The 18,013-nt window shown below is 44.1% G+C and overlaps 6 protein-coding genes across 7 annotated transcripts; 2 read left to right on the top strand and 4 right to left on the bottom strand.

The window, feature by feature from the left end:
• Positions 1-462: 462 nt before the first annotated feature.
• On the top strand, positions 463-2,848 carry LOC131889220 (zinc finger protein 85-like). Its single transcript, XM_059238260.1, has one exon. The coding sequence runs from the start codon at positions 1,733-1,735 to the stop codon at positions 2,825-2,827; it is 1,095 nt and encodes a 364-aa protein (XP_059094243.1). The 5' UTR covers positions 463-1,732; the 3' UTR covers positions 2,828-2,848.
• Positions 2,849-3,788: 940 nt separating this feature from the next.
• Positions 3,789-6,015, top strand: LOC131889217 (zinc finger protein 225-like). Its single transcript, XM_059238258.1, has one exon. It carries the CDS (start codon positions 3,894-3,896, stop codon positions 5,850-5,852), a length of 1,959 nt encoding a protein of 652 aa, XP_059094241.1. The 5' UTR covers positions 3,789-3,893; the 3' UTR covers positions 5,853-6,015.
• On the bottom strand, positions 6,013-8,265 carry LOC131889216 (zinc finger protein 208-like). The gene has a single exon (XM_059238257.1). It carries the CDS (start codon positions 7,996-7,998, stop codon positions 6,013-6,015), a length of 1,986 nt encoding a protein of 661 aa, XP_059094240.1. The 5' UTR covers positions 7,999-8,265.
• Positions 8,266-9,340: 1,075 nt separating this feature from the next.
• LOC131889176 (zinc finger protein 723-like) lies at positions 9,341-11,230 on the bottom strand. Its single transcript, XM_059238206.1, has one exon. The coding sequence runs from the start codon at positions 11,228-11,230 to the stop codon at positions 9,341-9,343; it is 1,890 nt and encodes a 629-aa protein (XP_059094189.1).
• Positions 11,231-11,512: 282 nt separating this feature from the next.
• On the bottom strand, positions 11,513-13,973 carry LOC131889218 (zinc finger protein 723-like). The gene has a single exon (XM_059238259.1). The coding sequence runs from the start codon at positions 13,724-13,726 to the stop codon at positions 11,783-11,785; it is 1,944 nt and encodes a 647-aa protein (XP_059094242.1). The 5' UTR covers positions 13,727-13,973; the 3' UTR covers positions 11,513-11,782.
• Positions 13,974-14,535: 562 nt separating this feature from the next.
• Positions 14,536-16,779, bottom strand: LOC131889214 (zinc finger protein 60-like). Of its 2 annotated transcripts, XM_059238255.1 has the most exons (2): positions 16,624-16,763; positions 14,536-16,559 (listed from the first exon to the last, which is right to left on the bottom strand). In XM_059238255.1, exon 2 carries the CDS (start codon positions 16,341-16,343, stop codon positions 14,646-14,648), a length of 1,698 nt encoding a protein of 565 aa, XP_059094238.1. In that variant the 5' UTR covers positions 16,344-16,559; positions 16,624-16,763; the 3' UTR covers positions 14,536-14,645. The 2 variants fall into 2 exon arrangements, with proteins under 2 accessions (XP_059094238.1, XP_059094237.1); XM_059238254.1 differs by having other exon boundaries at positions 14,536-16,779.
• Between the last annotated feature and the right edge of the window lie 1,234 nt (positions 16,780-18,013).

Below are 18,013 nucleotides of genomic sequence, written 5' to 3'. Positions count from 1 at the left end.
AGGTTTATATTCATTAATCACTCAAGACAGTCTATGCATTTTTGCAACGTTTGGAAGTGGTATGGTTTGTTAAATGGCTTATACAAACAAGCCTCAATGTATCAAAGTTAAAAACACAAAGGCTTGAAAAACAATTCCCATTACGGGAGTCAAATTCTGCTTATTATTTTCTTATACAGTCGTCGGCATGAATGGACAACGTCTAATAGTAGAAAATATGTTTATATCATATTCATTTGCAGTAAAAATTGTATTCTTGGATCTGAACTAATCTTCTCGTCTTTAACTGATGGGATTCCAATCCCGGTAGCGGTAAGAAAGTCCGCAAAAATAAAAAAATAGAGAACGCCTGCGCCCGTCAGAGGTCGCTTTTCATACCAACACTCTGCTACTAGAGAGCCCTACTTGGAAAGTTCCGTCACAGCTGCTTCAGTCTCACCCTGAAGTTTCGCTTCACAGCCTCGTAGTACTGAATTCCTTCGGTTTGGCAGGGAGGGCTGAGGTCATAGGAAATTGCAATGACTCCATCCCCATTACTTTTTTCCAAGTACAGATCCCCCTGGAACAAAAGCTTCATGTTAAACTAGCGCTCTGGTTTTACAGACAGAATAAGATCACCTCAGCTACATATACATTTTCGACTCCACTTCCTTCCCGATTCTAGTGTAGCTGAGTACATAGAGGCAGCTGTTTCCTTGAAGTGCCAAACAACATTTCCCAACACAATTGATAGTTAAAACTCTTGGGAGTATCTATCCAAAAAACATGTAAAATCGAATACGTCTGGCCGCAACTTGCACAAGAAAAGGGCCTTTTGGTCTTCTTTGGTTGTCCCGTCCCAGATATTTGTCCTTCCTTGAAGCGGATCATGGCGGAAATGGACCCGAAGTTGTCGTTTGTTTCCTTGCTCTTAGACAAACTGGCCGCTCAAAAGCCTCTAAACTTATTATATCTAGTGGTTCAGAACTGGATTGTATTTCAGCGTGATGTGTTTGACTATTTCGATGACAATGGGGATCCTTACACAAGTCAAATGTTCCTCATTGAGATCTCAACCGGAAGGTATATCCATAGGGCACAGGGTCAAAAGGTAGATAATGGCGTGGCTTCGGACTTTGACGTGTTACAATCAAAACTCGCCGAAGCATTTCAGGAGACCAAAGCCTGTCCGGGCTTGTCACTGGAACACTATGATCCTGGGAATCCATTTTTGCAAATGGTAAATTATCCATATAAGCGAATCGTGGCCAATACCTGCGAGTGATACTTCAAAGTGAATCAGATCCAGCCAGAGGTTCAAGATCCCTCTGGGATCTTGGATCGGACTCTTTGCTCGGCTTGTGAAGAGGCTTGCCTTCGCCCTGTTCCTAAGAATGATCCCATTGATCCAATCGAGGTGGATGTATCCAAGAAACTGAAGGTTGAAGTCCATGACGATGAGTATGACGAGGCTCAGTTGTTCCCGTACTTGGATGAACCCAATTTTGCTCAGTATTCCGACGAACACAATCTCGCTGAAGAGAACACACCCTCTCCCGCCAAACGGAAGCGAACCCGCAAGCCCAAACCCGACTTGGTCAAAGATGATTCCGAAGATACTCCAGATTTGACCAGTGGCAGGAAGATCTTCGCCTGCAAATACTGTCCCAAGACCTTCCTGAAATCGGTTGGATTCTACAAGCATGTGAAAATCAAGCATGGTCTCACTTGCTTGGAGTGCAAAGATCCGGTCATGAACTTTGGGAATCTGGTCAAGCACGTGGCCGAACATCATCCCGACAAGATCGAGGAATACTCTCGATTTGGACAGCATGATGACGAAGAGTTGGAACAAGATATGAAGCAACCTCTCAAGTGTATCAAATGTGACATGGTCTTCAATGGCAACGTCTTGCTCCATCGACACAAGCAAATCTACCACGAAATGGGGGATTACAATTGCGAGGAATGTCAGAAGCCGTGCCTCACCTATTATGACTTGACCGTTCACAACTACGAGGAGCATGCCAAGCCTATCCGATACCTCAAACCCTACAACTATGGATTGGAGAGTATCACTCTAGACGATGGGAAAATCGAGAAGAAACGGACCCTATTCGTTTGCGAACACTGTCAAGCCTCTTTTAACACGGATCCTGGTTGGACGCTCCACTTAAGGATACAGCATTCCTGGGGTCTGTTTGAGTGCAAACCCTGTGAGGAGGTGTGCCATTATGCCAAAGATATGTCGGCCCATGTGCTCAATTTTCATAAAGACCAACCCGAAGTGAAATGCCCGAGTTGTCCCGAAGTGTTTTGCCTCCGAGATGATCCGGACAAGTTCTTGAACCATTATCGAGATTGTTCTCGCGTCGAGGCCGAGACCAAATCCAAGCAGAAAGTGGAGGAACGAAAGAGTGAAAACTACCAGTGTGATTATTGTGGCAAGAACTATAATTCGAAGCTGGCCTTTGAAGCGCACATCCTGAAACAGCATCAAGGCATTGAGCGCTACAAATGTGATCAATGCGACTTCGGGACCAATCTGAAAGATGTTCTCAAAGGCCATGAGAAGATTCATCTTCGGAAAAAGGGTCTGACCAATGCGGACACGGATCTTGTGCTTTTCCATCAATGTGATCAATGTGGGAAACAGTTCTCTCATATGACAACGTTGCGACGTCATATCCAACGGGTTCATGAGGGCATAAAACCGCAGTACAAATGCTCGGATTGCGAGTTCTTTGCTTATTCCAACTCCATGCTCTACAAACACAAGCGAGAGGTTCATGGTTTTGTGAACATATTCAAGAAAAACGGCCGAATCCACTCTAAGTTAAAGGAATAAATTGAACTTATAATGGCGATACGCTGATAGTTTGTTTATGAACTGATCCTTCGTCGCAAATGGGCATGGGTCTAATTTCGGTCTGTGCACTTGTTCACATCTTGTTTCTTGTACATATGACCAATATGATAAAAGTGTGTGATAAGGCACAAAAGCGTCATTCAGTCATTGTCATAACGAAATGACCATGAAATTCCCATGTACTTGTAAGTGACAATCACATATCACGATCAAATATCAGGATTTTACCAATTTTTGAACGCAGGAAGATCTACAGTATGAAAAGTGTTTATGTCGCTTTTCAGTTCGCCTGGTATTAAGAAATATATATTTTAGTCATTGAATATCTAAAAATAATCTCAAATAAAGATGCCACAGGTTTTTTTGATCCAAGTTCTGTACTGGGTAGTTGGTGTGAACTTTTGATTTCAACATTTTTGGGCACCTGCTCACCCTTATTCTGTTTTATCCCTGATAGCGAGCGAGTCTGTCTCAGATTCGAAGTACGATCCCTTCTTTTAAAACCAGATTTCCATCAAAAGTACTTACCAGAAAAATGTTAAGTTGCTGACGACTATCTGAGTGTTCAGTATTTGAAGATTAATACATTCTTCAACACCGGCTGGGCACAAAACTTACATTTTTACGACACAATACAAATTATCACACTTCATCGTTTTGTCATATCATTCTTTGCATTGCATATCTTGAAATAACTTATATCTAACCAGGTCACTTCTCTTTTTACACCATGAAGGTGATTGGAGTGGCACAAATTCCCCAGCCCAAAACTGTGTCTCATATACCCTACACATAATATTTTGACACATAGTCTGATTTTCGAATAACTGTGATCTACCAGATCAAATGTGTGAGTTACCTTTATCAATCAGGGGAAAAAATCCACCTGTTGAAATTGTAGCGAGTAGTACTGTTTGACCTAGTCACCCTGAATGAAGTCAGTTCAAGCTAAAACTCTAAAGGAATCCTCCATCAAAAATATGGAACTACCCCTCTAATTGGAAACCTTTCTTACATCGGTCTTTTCTGTAAGTGACCCACAATAATGGCCTTGGTAGGAAACCTTCTGCAAAAGCTTGACACCTCCGGCTATTCCCCGAATCTGCTCCATCTGGAGGTCCAGAATTGGATCGTGTTCCAACGCAACACGTTCGACTACTTTGACGTGGATGAAGAACCATTCACTTGTCAGGTCTTCTTAATTGAGACATCCACGGGGCGTTACATCCATCGATCACAGGGGCAAAAGGTAGATTTAGGGATCACTTTAGACGCAGACTTACTTGTAGCCAAATTAATACACGCATTTCAAGTGACCCAACCCTGTCAAGGATACCTTTGCAATCATGACGCTGAGAGTCAGGAGAGTGATACAACAAGTGTCACGATCTCAAAGTTCCCTTACCCGCGAAAGATTTCTCCATCATGTCAGTTTTATGTCGAGACCGGTGAGGTGAAAGTGGAAGGTCATGACTGGATAAGGCCGATTTGTCCTCCTTGTCAAGAGGCCAAGATCGAAGATGATGCTGAAACCAGCGATAATCGGCATCGAGAATTCAGTGTGAAGAGTTCAGCTAAAGGCCAGGAAAGAGAGAGTGCTGATGAGGCCTTGTTCCCTTCACTCTTATCGGATGGAGATGCGGATGTGTTGGAGGATCAAGATGAAGATAATTCGGTCTTCGGATTCTCCTATGAACCCGATGATGACCCTGACGCTGTGCTAGGTGTTCCTAGCTTGCGGAAACGTCCTCGAGAGACCCATCTCCGTGCGATATTAGACTCACCCTCGCCTCAACATAAGCGGTTGTTGCCCTGCAATCATTGTGGAGAGACTTTCTCATCCTCGGGGGCTTACAACCGACACTTGAAACGTAAGCGACCACTCACTTGTCTAGAATGCGACAAAAGGGTGGGTACATTTGCGGATTTACTCAAACACGTCAGTGTCAAACACCAGTCCAAACGCAAGGACTACCTCCGATTTGGACAACAAGGCCTTGAAGAGAAGATGATGAAAGAGCCCAAGAAGTGTACGCTGTGTGATATGACCGTGAATGGAAATGTGCTGCTGTTTCGACACAAGGAGATCTACCATGAATTGGGCGACTTCAAGTGCTCCGCTTGTCAAGAACCGTGCCTGACTTACTATGATCTCGCCATTCACAATTACCAACGCCATGCCCAGCCCACCGAGTACCTGCCCCCTCACAACTGTGGTCTAGATGTCCTCACTCACCCGGATGGCCGAATTGAGAGGCGACGGATCAACTTTGCTTGCCAGTTTTGTCCCGCTACATTCTCATACGACAGTGGATGGACTCTGCATATGCGCAATGAGCACAATTGGGGCATTTTTGAGTGCAAACCGTGCGATGAGGTGTGCCATTTTGGCAAGCACTTCTCTGCCCACATGCTCAATTTCCATGCGGAGAACCCGGAAATCAAGTGTCCAAATTGCTCTGAGATGTTCTCACTGAAAGACAATCCGAGCAACTTTGACGAGCATTACCCTAAATGCCGGTATGAAGATCGAGGAGCTATTTTGGATGGAGAACACGCGGGAAAGATGAGCAAACCACAGGCCCTAAATCAATGTCATCTGTGCGGGAAGAAATATGTCACCAAGACCTCATTTGATGCCCATCTAAAGCAACATCAAGGGATTGAGCGGTACAAGTGCACCCAATGTGATTATGGGACCAACCACAAATCGGTCTTGTTGGACCATGAGCGCATGCATCTGAGGCAGCAAGGATTGACCAATGCTGATACGGATCAAGTGCTGTATCATCAATGTGATCAATGTGGGAAACAGATCTCTAAACGACATCAACTCCAAGCTCATATCAAGAGGGTTCATCAGGGAATCAAGCCCTCATTTCCATGTAAAGAGTGCGGGTCAGTGTTCAGTTGCAAGACCTCCCTGTACCAACATCGGAGACAGGAGCACGGGTTCGTGTCCCATTATAAGAAAACCGGTAGGCGACTGGTCAAAGGATCTTGATAAATGGACGTGATGAATTCACTTTGAAGTGGACTTAGGGGCCTTCATGGAGTCCAACAATTGACCAACCCAAATGAGCAACTCGACTAACGACGTCCGTCAATCCGGTGCTAAGGAAAGAGGTTTTTTTTTACAAAGATATATAGTGTATTTATTATGCTTATGTCTTTTGGTTTTTTGAGATGAAGCCATGCTTTTCCCTCTTATGTTTGTATAGCGCGACAAAGTGTTTGAAAAACTCGCCACACTCTTTGCACGGATATGTGGGCTTGATGCCTTCATGGACCACTCGAACATGTCGGTTGATTTGACTTCTTTTGGCAAATTGCTTGCCACACTGATCGCATTGATGAGTGAGGATCAGACCTGAGCTTTCATTGGTCAGTCCTTGCTTTCGCAGGTGCATCTTTTCATGGTCCATTAACACGGCCTTGTGATTGGATCCATATTCACAATAACTACACTTGTAACGAATGATGCCTTGGTGCATCTTGATGTGGGCATCCAAAGTTTGTTTGACGGCGTACTCTTTCCCGCAATACTGACACTGAAACGAGCCTTTCTGATAGGTTCCTGGGAGACAGGTTTGGTAATGATCGTTGAACACGAACGGATTGTCTTTGAGATTGAACACCTCCAAGCAATTCGGGCACTTGATTTCGGGGTTATCGCTATGGAAGTTGACCATGTGAGCGGAGATATCTCGAGAGTAATGGCAGGACTCTCCGCAAGGCTGACAGTCAAACATGCCCCAAGAATGCTTGGTCCGCATGTGGACCAAAAGGCCGAAATCTTTTTTGTACGCTTTCAGGCACAATTGACACATGAGTTTGGACTTTTTATACTCAATTCTGCCATCTGGATGCGTGATGGCCTCTAAGGCGAATGAGCTGGGCGACACATGGGCAGTGGGCTTGGCATGCTTCTGATAATTATGGACCATGAGGTCGTAGTAGGTCAGACAAGGCTCATGACACTCGTCGCACTTGTAATCACCCAGATCGTGGTAGATATCTCGATGGCGGAAGTTCATAACACTCCCATTACTGATCAGGTCACATATTGAGCACTTCAACGGGTCCTTCATCTTCTCGACGGTATTTTCATCGGGCAGATATCTCTGAAATTCTTCGACCTTCTCCGGATGCGCTTTGAGGGCATGCTCCACCAACTGTTTAAACGTGACGATATCGCTGTTATTACATTCTATGCAACCCACTTTTCGCTGGTTGCGTCGCTTGCGTTTCCTCTCCCGTTGATGTTTAATCAACATGGGACGCGATGTGAAGGTCTCGGAACAATGGCTGCACTTGAAGATTTTGCCGAAATCTCTTAATTTTTGCTCCTTCTTGACCTTCTTCTCGGCCGATTTCCTCTTCTTCTTGCCATTGCTCTTTTTGCTCTCTTTCTGTTTCAGTGACCACAGATCTTGGTTATCTTGCTCTTCCTCATAATTGTCATAGTCCATGGACTCGTCACTGGCTAATCCATCTTCTTCGTAGTCTTCATCTTCCTCATCATCCTCATCATCTACCACAAAGTCCGTATCTAGTTTCAGAGCCGGATTCATCTGGCCTTCAAAGTCCACCCCCGTCTCCAAGGCATATGAATCGCTATCAAACTTCACCCTTTTGGCCACGATCTCTTCCCAAGCCACAAAGCAAGGCTGGCATATCGGAAGTTGAGTCGGGTTAGGCTCGTTGGGCTCGGATTGCTCCTCCAATTTCACGGGAGCCGTTGGAAACAGAAACTGGCAGCTCTTGGATACTCTCCGTTTGTACGGATAGTCCAAGACCCGAGTGGTCTTGGCCTGATCCGCCACATCCCGGATGGGAAAGCCTTGACAAGGCTTGGTCCCACGGAACACCTCGGTCAGTTTGCATTCGAGTAGGTCCAGATCTTGGGTGGTGCCAAAATCCACCTTCTGCCCTTGAGCCCGGTGGATGTATCGTCCGGTTGAGATCTCGATCAGGAAGACTTGACTAATGTAGGGATCGCCGTCTTCGTCTAGAAAATCGAAGGTGTTTCGCTGAAAGATGATCCAGTTCTGGACCACCAGATGCAGGAGATTCAAGGACTCCGTGGGGGCCTCTAGTTTCTCCACTAACTTGGCGTGGAAGTCCATGGGGGCGGGGGCCTCCGCCATGCTCCGATTAAGATGAATCAAGGCTTGTCTTCCAGCCGCCTCCTAACTGTTACCTTCCATGATCCTCCGAATCGAACAGAGACCACACCAAGTACCAAAAAATACCCACTACAAAGCCTACCAACCAAACCAACCAAAGGAAAGTGAACACTCAACACTCAAGCAGTGGTTCGAGGTAGATGGCGGAAGAAAAGTGCCAAAATTGTATTGCCTTTACCATTTATCTCTGGAAGGGGTATATTGATAATACCTACATTAGACATTTGTGGCTCAATTCCACATTAGAATAGGCCGGAAGACCTGCTTTCGATTGTAAGGCCTTAATCACAGAAAAATGTTATGCGTTCTGAACTAATCATGCAAATGAAATATGATCGTTTATGCGAAAGGAATGAAAAACATACTGATATGACTGCTTCACATTGCTAAATAGCACAATACAATGTGTTGCATATTTCTATCTAGTGAGCTTGTTAAAAATGCAAAGCACAAGTCAGAATGTTTCCATGCCACTTTGATGTCAAAAGCGCAAACCTCACTTACAAGCGCCAAATTCCGAGGCACTGAGCCACAGAGTGGATCATGGGTGGACTATGTGTGAACTGTGCAGAATCGAGACAAACATGAGGATAAACGTTATTCTCCACCGATTAGTTGGTGGTGCTTATTTTTAAACTTGTGGCAATATGTTCAAAGGTTTAGATAGAGATTTTAAGGTTTATCAATATCGTGTTGGGTTAGGTTAGGTAAGGTTAGATTAGGTTTGATTAGGTCAGGTTACGATTTAAAAAAGTAGCACCGCCAACTAATCGGTGGAGAATAACGTTTACCCAAATATGAGCTGGCTGTTCAGGATTTCTAAGGAAGGGTGGCCAAAATAGGGTCTGGACGGTTTCGATATGATTGCCGAAGGACCCGATTGCCGGATGTGGATCGAGAGATACCTGTTGAAAGTTTGGGTTCATATTAGAATGGATGAGAAAATAGTAGGGACTTAATTGAGTCCAAGGTCAATCCTGATGGGGGGGGGAGGGGCTTTAAGTCAATGTAATTGGTCCTTCGAGTAATAACTTGGGCGATTGCAAGATTGATGATTCGGTATTTACCTACAATACGCCATTTCATCTAACGAGACTAAGATGAGGTTAAAAAGGCCTTGATCCTGATTGTAATCGACCTCTGCTTTAGGTCTATTTCGTCCACGGGTCAAAGGTTAATGATTCAACCGTCACTTGCACTTAGTGTAAATTAATTTAATGACATAGAAGTTAGACCTTATTCAAGATTAAGTGATGCTTTTTGTACCTGTTCCTGAAAAACAAAAATAAACATAGACCCCACTTCAAGTCTTGTGTTTTTCTCGCTTGTGCTTGGAGAGCGCCCACGAGTTCTTGGCAAACTCGCCACACGCTTTGCACCTAAAAGTGGGTTTGATGCCTTCATGAACGACTCGCACATGACGATGGACCTCACTTCGACTACCAAACTGTTTTCCGCACTGATCACATTGATGTGTCAGAACCAGACCACTGCTCTCATTGGTCAATCCCTGTTTTCGCAAATGCATTTTCTCGTGTTCCATCAACACGGCCTTGTGATTGGAGCCATAGTCGCAATAGTGACATTTGTAGCGGATGATGCCTTGATGCATTTTGATGTGAGCGTCCAAAGTTTGCTTGGCTGAATACTTCTTGCCGCAGATCTGACATTGGAACGACCCTTTTTGGTAGGTTCCAGGCACACAAGTTTGATAATGGGTGTTGAACAGCTGGGGATCTTGTTTCAAGGAGAACACTTCCAGACAATTGGGACACTTTATGGTAGGATCTTCGCTATGAAAATGGACCATGTGAGCAGAAATGTCCCTGGTGAAGTGACAAGATTCTCGGCAAGCCTTGCAGTCAAACATGCCCCAAGAATGTTTGCTCCTCATGTGGCGAAATAGAGCCGTTTTCTTCTGGTACACCTTGGGACAAAGCGGGCACAAGTGCTGGGTCTTCTTGTACTCCACTTTTCCATCCTTATGGGTGATCACCTCCAAAGCGAATGAACTAGGTTGGATATATTCCATGGCTTTCTCGTGCTTCTGATAATTGTGGATCATCAGGTCATAATAGGTCAACAACGGCACTCCACAGGGTTCACAGCGGTAATCGCCCAGTTCGTGATGAAGCTCTCGATGTCGGTAATTCATGACACTCCCATTGCTCACGTAGTTGCAAGTGGAACACTGCCGAGGATCGTTCATCTTCTCTACGTTCTGATCCAGCGGGAAATACTTCCGATATTGGTCAAGCTTGTCCGGATGAACTCGGGTCACGTGCTCGACTAGTTGCTTGAACGTGATAATCTCACTATTGTCCCGACATTCCAGGCAACCCACTTTCCGACGTTTCTGCTCCCGCTCGATCCGATGCTTCTTCAACATGGCCTGGGATTTGAAGCTCTCAGAGCAATAGCTACACCGCCAAATCTTGCCGACGTTATTCACATCGTCGAACATCTTATCTTCAATGGTTTCTTCGATCTTTTTGACTCGAGATCTTCGTTTGGCCCTCGTCTTGACCGCCCAAAGATCATCCGAGTCCTCCAAAGGCCCAGTTTCGCAATCCATTGGTCCAAGCTCATCCAGACCTTCTCCACTTTCATCATTGCGATCCATCTCTTCATCTCCGTTTTTTAAACCAATTGGATTGGATTCTTCGACGTCTGGAAGCAAACCAGGAGCCTTATGGAAAGACTCTTTTTTGGCTTCGATGTCTTGCCACGCCTCCAGACAAGAAGGACATGTGCTTACACTATCTCGTGCATGAGTCTCATCCTCGTCTGGTTTTAATGAGGGAACGTGAAAGACAAACTGACAATCTTTGGACACACGTCTTTTGTAAGGATAGTCCAGAACTTTGGAAGTCTGCATATCAATGGCCACATCATGAATGGGAAATCCCTGACACGCCCTACTCGCACTAAACACATCTGACAATTTACTGAGCAATAAGCCAATATCTAAAGTGACCCCGTGATCCACCTTCTGGCCTTGAGCCCTATGGATGTAACGCCCCGTTGAGGCTTCAATCAGGAACATCTGGCTAATGAACGGATCCCCTTCTTCATCAATGTAATCAAAGGTGTTCCTCTGGAACACGATCCAGTTTTGGATCACGAGATGATGGAGATTCAAGCTCTGTTGGGGGGACTCCAAGTGCTCCAAGATTCCGGTGACAAAATCCATCGTGATGGATTGTGGATTATCCGACTCGTCAGAATTTTCTTAGAACATCCTTCATTCAACCTGGTTTACCTACAAGACTTGTTTTGATGGTTTTTTTACAGACTTGAGCTTGAAATCGATGAAACAGGGTGACCAAGAGTAGGTTTCTTGAAAAGCTAATAATGTCAAACATGTCAGATGCGTAAGTGAAATATTACTCAAGATATAGTTCATGTCATTAGTTGCAAAACAATCCCATTTTCTCATCGCGTTCTAACTGAGTCCTATGGTGTTCTGTCAATATCATTTTTAGCGATGGGCAACATCGGATATTTATTTACATATACGTGATCGATAATGAACGTATTTTGCTTGAATATAAACTAACGTAAAATGCATGTTGGCAACTCTCTTAGCAGATGATTGAAATCAATGATTTGTCATTTCAATGCTTTTCTGCACAGAAAGTGAATAATGATTATTTCTTGAACCTTCGTCCAAAACAAATCGGTCGTCTTCAAAATTGGAGCATTCCTAAAATGGAATGGAACAAGCGACCAAGAAAAGCAAAGCTCAAATCCTCTCCACAACTTTGGATTTGGGAACAAAGCCGTGCTTCTCGCGTCGATGCTTATACAGTGCGGCCGAATTTTTGAGGAACTGGCCGCATTCTTTACAAGCAAAAGTGGGCTTAATCCCATCATGAACCACCCGTACATGTCTGTTAATGAGGCTCCTACTTCCGAACTGTTTGCCGCACTGATCACATTGATGGGTGAGGATGAGGTCACTACTCGAATTGGTCAGACCTTGTCTCCAGAGATGCATCTTCTCATGATCCAACAGGACGGCCTTGTGATTAGACCCGTAATCACAGTAACTGCATTTGTACAAGATGATACCTTGGTGCATCTTGATGTGAGCATCCAAGGTATGCTTGACCGTGTACTCTTTCCCGCAATACTGACATTGGTAAGCGCCCTTCTGATTGGTACTGGGAAAACAGGTCTGATAATGAGCATTGAAATTGTCGGGGTTCTCTTTCAATTGGAACACCTCGAGACAGTTGGGACACTTGATCTCGGGATTGTCCGGATGGAACTGCACCATATGAGCCGAGATGTCTTTCGAGTAATGACAAGATTCTTCGCACGACTTGCAATCAAACATGCCCCAAGCGTGTTTAGTTCGCATATGCACCAGAAGGCCGCACTCTTTCTTGTATAACTTTAAGCAGATTTGGCACATGAGTTGGGTCTTCTTGTAACCGATCTTCCCATCGTCATGCACGATGGTCTCCAAGCCAAACGAACTCGGTTCGATGTATTCCGTGGCCTTGGTGTGCTTCTGATAGTTATGGATCATGAGATCGTAGTAAGTCATGCAGGGCTCTTGACAATCTTGGCACCGATAATCCCCTAGATCGTGGTAGATCTCTCGGTGGCGAAAGTACATGACGCTTCCGTTGCTGATCAAGTCGCATTTGGAGCACTTCCGGGGTTGCTTCATCACAGCATTGTCTTTCTCGGTAGGGATATACTTCTGATACACTTTCAACTTGTCCGGATGCATCTTGGCCATGTGCTCCCCGAGCCTTTTGAAGGTCACGATCTCGGGGTCTTGACATTCTAAACACCCCACTTTGCGTTGATTGCGTCTTTTCCACTTGAGTTCTCTTTGATGTCTCATGATTAAGGCACGCGAAGAAAATGTCTGAGAGCAGTGGCTGCAATTATAGATCTTGCCACCACCCTCTACGGCTCTCATTTTAGCCGCACTTGCTTTTCGATTGGGACTCTCAGTCACACTCTTCTTCTTCTTCTTCCTCCTAGGCTCGGGTTTTAGCGGCCAATCGTCTTCCTCATCTTCGTCTTCCTCCTCGGCAAACTTGTCCAAGGTGTCAGGATCGTAATCCATCAAGTCCTCACTAGCCTCTTGATCGTCATACTCATTATCGTCCAATTTGACATCATGTTTGGGAACAGGCTCATAGTCCATATCCGTTCCCTGGTCAAACTTGGCCCTCTTGGCCACATTTTCTTGCCATGCCTCCAAACAGGAAGGACACGCCAATAATTGCTCTTCATCTCTCCCTTCTCCTTGTTCCAATTTCAGATGCGGGCTTTTCAAATAAAACTGACAAGATTTGGACACTCTTCGCCTATAAGGATACTCGACGATTTTCGAGGCACGACTCACGATCGCAAGATCGTGAATTGGAAACCCCTGACACGCTTTGGTGGCGCAAAATACTTCGGTAAGTTTACATTCTAACTGATCAATGTCTAAAGATGTGCCCTGATCGACTTGCTGTCCCTGTGAACGATGAATGTATCTGCCCGTTGAGATCTCGATCAAGAACACCTGACTGATGAATGGATTCCCGTTCTCATCCGTGTAGTCGAAAGTGTTCCGCTGAAAGATGATCCAATTTTGGACCACCAAATGGAGGAGATTTAAAGACGATGAATGCTTAGGCGAATCCAGTTTAGCGAGTAGTGTGCTCACAAAATCCATCCTTAGCTGGGTCAAAGATCACCTCAAACCTCAAGGGAAGGTGGATGTGGGTTTTGATTTCCAAACGCACACATCACATCAGCCTTTGCCCTTTGTGGGTCGACCTTGTCAAGTTCCATCGGCTGAAAATAAGGCACTGATGGGGTCAGGGTGACCCGACGCTTGATATGTTTTTACAGATCTTTACAAGGTTAGTATTGTTGTCACTTCACGTAGTGGAACCTAGAAATGTATATCATGACGGTTGTTGCCTCTGATGTCGAAGCCTTAATTAGCAACATATCTTAGTTTCCTTTGGACATTCCTCATTGCTTTGATTTTTGGTTGAGGAGCTCAGCCTACCACAGGAGAGGAATTGTATCAGTGTGACGGTAATAACCGACGATGTTCTTTGAAATCAAGGATATGGTTTTGGAACTAGAGACTAGAGTAATATGGTAACTACTAGCGATGGGCACGTTGCCTCAAAAGTCTCAAGCATTCAATGCAATACCGGTCCAATGCCAGATTCAAAATGTATCATGAAAGCTTGAGCCTTTCTGAGACATTGGCAGGGACGCCAAAATGGATCAAAATTAAATCCAGCTCATTATTGACTATTATTACTAACTAGCTGTATCGACATTTAACTAAAACGGCTGGATCAAAATAAGCTCAAGCTTAATTGTTTAAAAAACTTCAGCTAACCACACCCACTGATGGAGAACCAATGTGATACGGACTATGACACTACCTATAAGAACTGTAAATGGACGATGTGATGGCTAGCTTTGCTACTAGGGCGAGGTTCAATATGTATGTACCTTAAAAAGTGGTTGTAATTTTTTACTATGCAGACAACTAAATCCATAACAAAAAAACACCAAAGATAGTATCTATCAACTTCCAAAGCTAAACCGACCGGTGACCCATTGAAGTTTCAATATTTTGGGGGTTTGGGAACGTGGCCGTGAGCTTCGATTTTATGCTTATAAAGAGCCATCGAGTATTTGAAGAATTCGCCACATCTCTTGCATTGAAAAACTCTCTTTCGTCCTTCGTGCACATTGCGAACGTGTTGAAAAACTTGCTTCTTACTGGAAAGTTGCTTTCCGCAAATTTTACACTGACGCATGTGATCTGGTTCGGGCTCCTCCGTCAACAAACCCATTTTTCGTTGATGCATCTTCTCATGCGTCACTAAAACATGCTTGAAGTTGGTACCGAATTCGCAATATTGGCATTTGAACTTGATGATACCTTGATGCATCTTGATATGGCCATTCAAAGTGAGCTTGAAGGCATATTCTTTGCCACAATACTGACATTGAAACGGGCCTTTGTCTTTAAGATTGGTTTTGCACTTCGGAAAATGGTCCTCAAACCTCTTCGGATCGTCTTTTAAAGCAAACTTCTCATCACAATTGGGACATTGAACCTCGGGCTTGTCCTTGTGGAACACCAACATGTGAGCGGAAATGTCTTTGGCATAGTGACAGGATTCTCCACAAGGTTTACAATTCAGCCGACCCCAAGAATGGGTTCTCCTGAGATGAGCAGAATTGCCATGTTTGCCTTTGTAGGCCTTCAAACAGATACGGCAAGACATGACGGCCATTTTGTAAGCAATCTTTCCAGTTCTATCAACACTGGACTCCAAGCCAAAGTAATTCAGAGGAATCAGTTCCGTGACCTGCCCGTGTTTCTGGTAGTTGTGGATCATCAGGTCGTAAAATGTTAAGCAAGGCTCTTGGCATGAACTACACGAGTAATCGCCCAGCACATGATAGCTCTCCTGGTGTCGAATATGTAAGATTCGACCATTACTGACCATATCGCAGGTTGTACATATTTTAGGCTCCTTCATGGTCGTCAAGTTCGGGTCCTTGGGTAAATACGCCTGATACTTATCAAGCAGAGCTGAATGGCTGGTGGCAACGTGCTTGATGAGTTGTTTGAAAGTGATGATATTCGGAGCGTCACATTCAGAACATCCCACTTGACGACGGGTCCGTTCATCTCGCTCCCGTTTCCTTTTGTGCTGACCCAATGCTTTCAATGAAGCAAACTCTAAAGAGCAACATGAACATTTGTGCACTTTAGGGAGTGTTTTAGGCGGATTTGGTTCGTCAATTGTGCTTTCAGATCCTTTGGGAACATCGGGAACATTCTGGATTTCTTTAATTAGAGGTTGAAATCGATCTTGACGCCGCTTTTGAATTCGATGCCTGGCTAGGTCATATAAGGTAGGAAAAGGTATGGAGCAACAAATGCAAACATATTCTCTACCCTTGATTAACGGTTTCCGGACTTGCTTGGTTACATGGGAATATTCGGGCGAGTCCCTTGGGATTGGATCATAATCGGCTACCACATCGGAAGTGCTCCAAAGATCCTCTTCATCGTTTTCCCCCCCTTCATTATCAACATTCATGTCTCCATCGTCGGACGTCTCATCGTCGGATTTCAACTCACCTCCTTTAGATAAGATCAAGTTCGTTTCTCTCAAAATCGATGCGGTGGATTCAATCGCATACCAAGTCTTTCGACAAGGTCCGCATCGTGTCCCAGAATCGGTTTTTTCTTGACCAAGTTCAGGCTTGATTTGTTGAGTCTGGAGGAAAAACTGACATTCCATCGAAATGTGTCTTCTATAAGGATAGTCTGATATCGCCCAATGACTTGAATCTCGTTGCTCACCCTGAAAAGGAAAACCCTGGCACGCCTTGGATCCTAGGAACACTTGAGTCAATTTCGAGGCTAGAATGTTCGCATCAAGGGTGGTTCCATGGTCCACTTGGTGGCCTTGAGATCGATGAATGTAACGCCCGGTGGAGATTTGAATCAAGAAGATCTGACAGACAAAAGGATCGCCAGCCTCGTCGAAGTGATCGAATGTGTTTCTTTGGAATACCAACCAATTTTCCACTTCAAGGTGAAGAAGATTGGTCGACGAGGGCAACTTCTCTAGCAAGTCAGACCTGAGATCCATGGTTGACGTCAATCGAGGTCAAAACATCAGGATCAGGAATATGTTCGAGTTGTTCATATTTGGTTTGTTTTGCATGGAACACGGAACAGTGTCTCCATAATGATAAAAGAAATTTCAGCAATGCAATCCCTTATGCAATTTGACGCAGAAAGAAATAATTAACGACACAAAAACTTTCAAAAGACCCTCCCGTGACTGATAAAACTCATACCAATTCGATTTGTGGGTTAATGGGGAAAAGCTACAGTATGAAATTATTTTTAAAAAACTATTTTCTAAAGATTAATTACCTGAAACTGCATTTGGTCCTTTTAGACAATCTGTCTATACAAGCGGATTGTAAACAAATGCAACAAAGTTTAAATTTTTAAATCTTTATCATGTTCCTTCATTATTTCAGCATGGGAATGGATCAGAGCCGGGCTTTAGTTATTCCTCCATAAAAAAGGAAAATTAAACATTCCATTTCTCAGCCACTTCTTTTGAAAAAATATAATTTGTCAGTTACTTTTCCTATTTCCTGAATGACCAATATTTCAGGATCATTAACTGATTATGGCTGTAGTGTTGTATATCGTATGATTGTGCTCAAATCGCTGCAAGAATGTAAAGTTGTGCCTTTAATGGAGAAATACAAATAGCCTTGGCACAAAGGGTCCACGTTCCAGGGATCCAGGGATCCTGAGCTTATTTTCAGCTCAAACCTAAAGGACAGTTCTTGAGACCATCCATTTTTCCTCCGACAAAATAAATCACTCTTGAGGAAGCTGATATTTCAAATACATTACCATTTGTTTTTCAGCAATTCTGGGCTTGCATTTGAGTGTGAGTCTCATGCAAGTAAGCTTAGTTTTACATCAGAAAGGTTAAAGTTAAGATTACTTGTACGTAACATTTGGGTAGCACTGGCAAAGGCTTCTTCTTTAAAAGTATGAGGTCGCCTGCCAAAAACCAAAATCAGTCAAAAAAAAATAATGACACGAAAGACTGAGACCTTTAAATGATCTGTGCGGATCTTTCCTTTCAGGATCTTTAATGGGGACCTTTCGGCAAGCTTCGGGATGTACGTTTACTTGGTGATACCATGGCAACTTTGCAAGTGATGCAGATTAGGCGGTTCAAACGCATATGAAAGAAGGCGACCCTTCTCTCGCTACAACAAATAAGGATGAACTTCGATGAACACTTTCATGACACGTGCAATTTTCAACGTTAAAAGTTTTTTTTCTTTGCTACCACCGGAGATTGCCTAGAACACGAAAATAAAGAGTTGTAAAAATGACTCGAAATCTGACCTCTGGGAAGGTTTCCATGCG

Source organism: Tigriopus californicus, chromosome 10 (assembly GCF_007210705.1).
Source record: "Tigriopus californicus strain San Diego chromosome 10, Tcal_SD_v2.1, whole genome shotgun sequence".
Classification (NCBI taxonomy): domain Eukaryota; kingdom Metazoa; phylum Arthropoda; class Copepoda; order Harpacticoida; family Harpacticidae; genus Tigriopus; species Tigriopus californicus.
This window is presented reverse-complemented; position numbering and strand designations above follow the sequence as displayed.

Excerpts from the sequence above, each read along its gene's own strand:
- LOC131889220 (XM_059238260.1), top strand. The coding sequence starts at position 1,733 with ATGAACTTTGGGAATCTGGTCAAGCACGTGGCCGAACATCATCCCGAC.
- LOC131889217 (XM_059238258.1), top strand. The coding sequence starts at position 3,894 with ATGGCCTTGGTAGGAAACCTTCTGCAAAAGCTTGACACCTCCGGCTAT.
- LOC131889216 (XM_059238257.1), bottom strand. The coding sequence starts at position 7,998 with ATGGCGGAGGCCCCCGCCCCCATGGACTTCCACGCCAAGTTAGTGGAG.
- LOC131889176 (XM_059238206.1), bottom strand. The coding sequence starts at position 11,230 with ATGGATTTTGTCACCGGAATCTTGGAGCACTTGGAGTCCCCCCAACAG.
- LOC131889218 (XM_059238259.1), bottom strand. The coding sequence starts at position 13,726 with ATGGATTTTGTGAGCACACTACTCGCTAAACTGGATTCGCCTAAGCAT.
- LOC131889214 (XM_059238254.1), bottom strand. The coding sequence starts at position 16,697 with ATGGATCTCAGGTCTGACTTGCTAGAGAAGTTGCCCTCGTCGACCAAT.